The following is a 1,666-nucleotide window of genomic DNA, read 5'->3' on the forward strand; positions in this document are numbered from 1 at the left end:
GCATAAAACTCTAATATATATATATATATATATATATATATATATATATGAAATGTAACAATAAAAACAAATAACTTGATAAAAATAAATAACATAATGCCTTTAGGCTGCAGTACAAGTTGCCATATAGACCATTATTTTAAATGTTGCTTAAGCTGGCATGTAACGGAAGTTGCATTAGTTTTTCTTCCCTATTGTAACGTGTATATCTGAGATATATCTGAAATGGCTACTCTAACAAGAAAAATGTAGGGTGGGACATGATTTTGTCCATCAGGAAATGATTGGATCGTTGTTGTCTGCTATTGCTGTGATCTCGTGTGAATGACAGGTGGATCCCGTCATCGTGCAAATAAACACGTCATCAGAGAAAAGATGTTGTTGCAAGGGGAAGGGAAAGTTATTTTGATTAAAGATTATGAGGGCACACAAATTTAAGTGCACGGATAAATAATTTATAATAAATAGTTCAATATTCAAAAAAATTAAGAATTGTCCATTTTGATTTCATTGCGACTTCAAGTGCTAATGGATGTGGTGCGTCTTCAGCTGTTTCTTGGTCTCAGCAGATTGTTTAAATGTTGGAGGCTCATTCCATCCCAAAGAACACCCTACAAGCTAAGCATATCATAAGCAAATTGCTTCTCCTGTAAATATTCAAATACAGAGCAGAATGAAAACAGAAAGCACAGCCCCTAGAGTTACGATCTTCTCTGGTCTGGATTGTGCTCCTTGGTTCCCTTTTTCTTCTGTTTGCTTGTTCTTTTCTTGTACTTGGATGCTTATTTCTTTCTCTGGACATAAAACAATATTTATTAAAAACATTCAGGTAATATATATATATATATATATATATACACAGCGGGTAAAATAAGTATTGAACAGTGCTGTTGACATTAAATTTTCACCAGATGTCGGTAATAACCCAAGTAATCCATACATACAAAGAAAACAATACAAATAATTTCAGAAATTAAGTTCTGTGTAATAAAATGGACTGACTCAGGGAAAAAGTATTGAACACGCTTACTGAAATGTATTTAATACTTTGTACAAAAGCCTTTGTTGGTAATGATAGCTTCATGACGCCTCCTATATGGAGAAACTAGACACATGCATTGCTCAGGTGTGATTTTGGCCCATTCTTTCACAGAGTCTTCAAATCCTGAAGGTTCTGTGGGCCTCTTCTATGAACTCTGATCTGTAGTTCTTTCCTTAGATTTTCTGTTGGATTCAAGTCAAATGATTGGCTGAGCCATTCTAGCAGCTCTGAAACCAAATGAGAGTTTCCTTGGCTGTGTTTGGGATCATTGTCTTGCTGAGATGTCCACCCTTGTTTCATCTTCTTCATCCTGGTAGATCTTGAGTTCTTATTTTCTATTGGATTTAAGTCAGGTGATTGGCTGGGCCATTCTAGCAGCTTTACTTTCTTTCTCAGTATTTCACAGGCTTGTCTAAATTTTGTGCAGCAAACTTTAAACGAGCTTCAACATGCTTTTTTTTCAGCAATAGAGCCTTGCGTGGTGAGCATGCCACACAGGCCACGGCGGTTGAGTGCATTACTTATTGTACTTATCGTTTTCTTTAAAAAAAACAATTGTACATGCTAATTCCAGGTCTTTCTGAAGCTCTCCACAAGTGATCCTTGGCTCTTGGACAACTCTTC

The 1,666-nt window shown here is 35.8% G+C and overlaps 1 protein-coding gene across 1 annotated transcript in view; it reads right to left on the minus strand.

Annotated features, from left to right (window-relative positions):
* Positions 1-69: 69 nt before the first annotated feature.
* The window catches only part of LOC107710253 (CD276 antigen homolog), a 4,390-nt gene continuing 2,793 nt past the window's right edge, over positions 70-1,666 (minus strand). The window contains exon 4 of the mRNA XM_016514986.1: positions 70-794. Within this exon, the coding sequence (XP_016370472.1) occupies positions 658-794 (137 nt within the window). The 3' untranslated portion in view covers positions 70-657. The remainder of the gene's footprint in view (positions 795-1,666) is intronic.

This window comes from Sinocyclocheilus rhinocerous, unplaced genomic scaffold, assembly GCF_001515625.1.
Source record: "Sinocyclocheilus rhinocerous isolate Xijiao unplaced genomic scaffold, SAMN03320098_v1.1 scaffold7590, whole genome shotgun sequence".
Lineage (NCBI taxonomy): Eukaryota > Metazoa > Chordata > Actinopteri > Cypriniformes > Cyprinidae > Sinocyclocheilus > Sinocyclocheilus rhinocerous.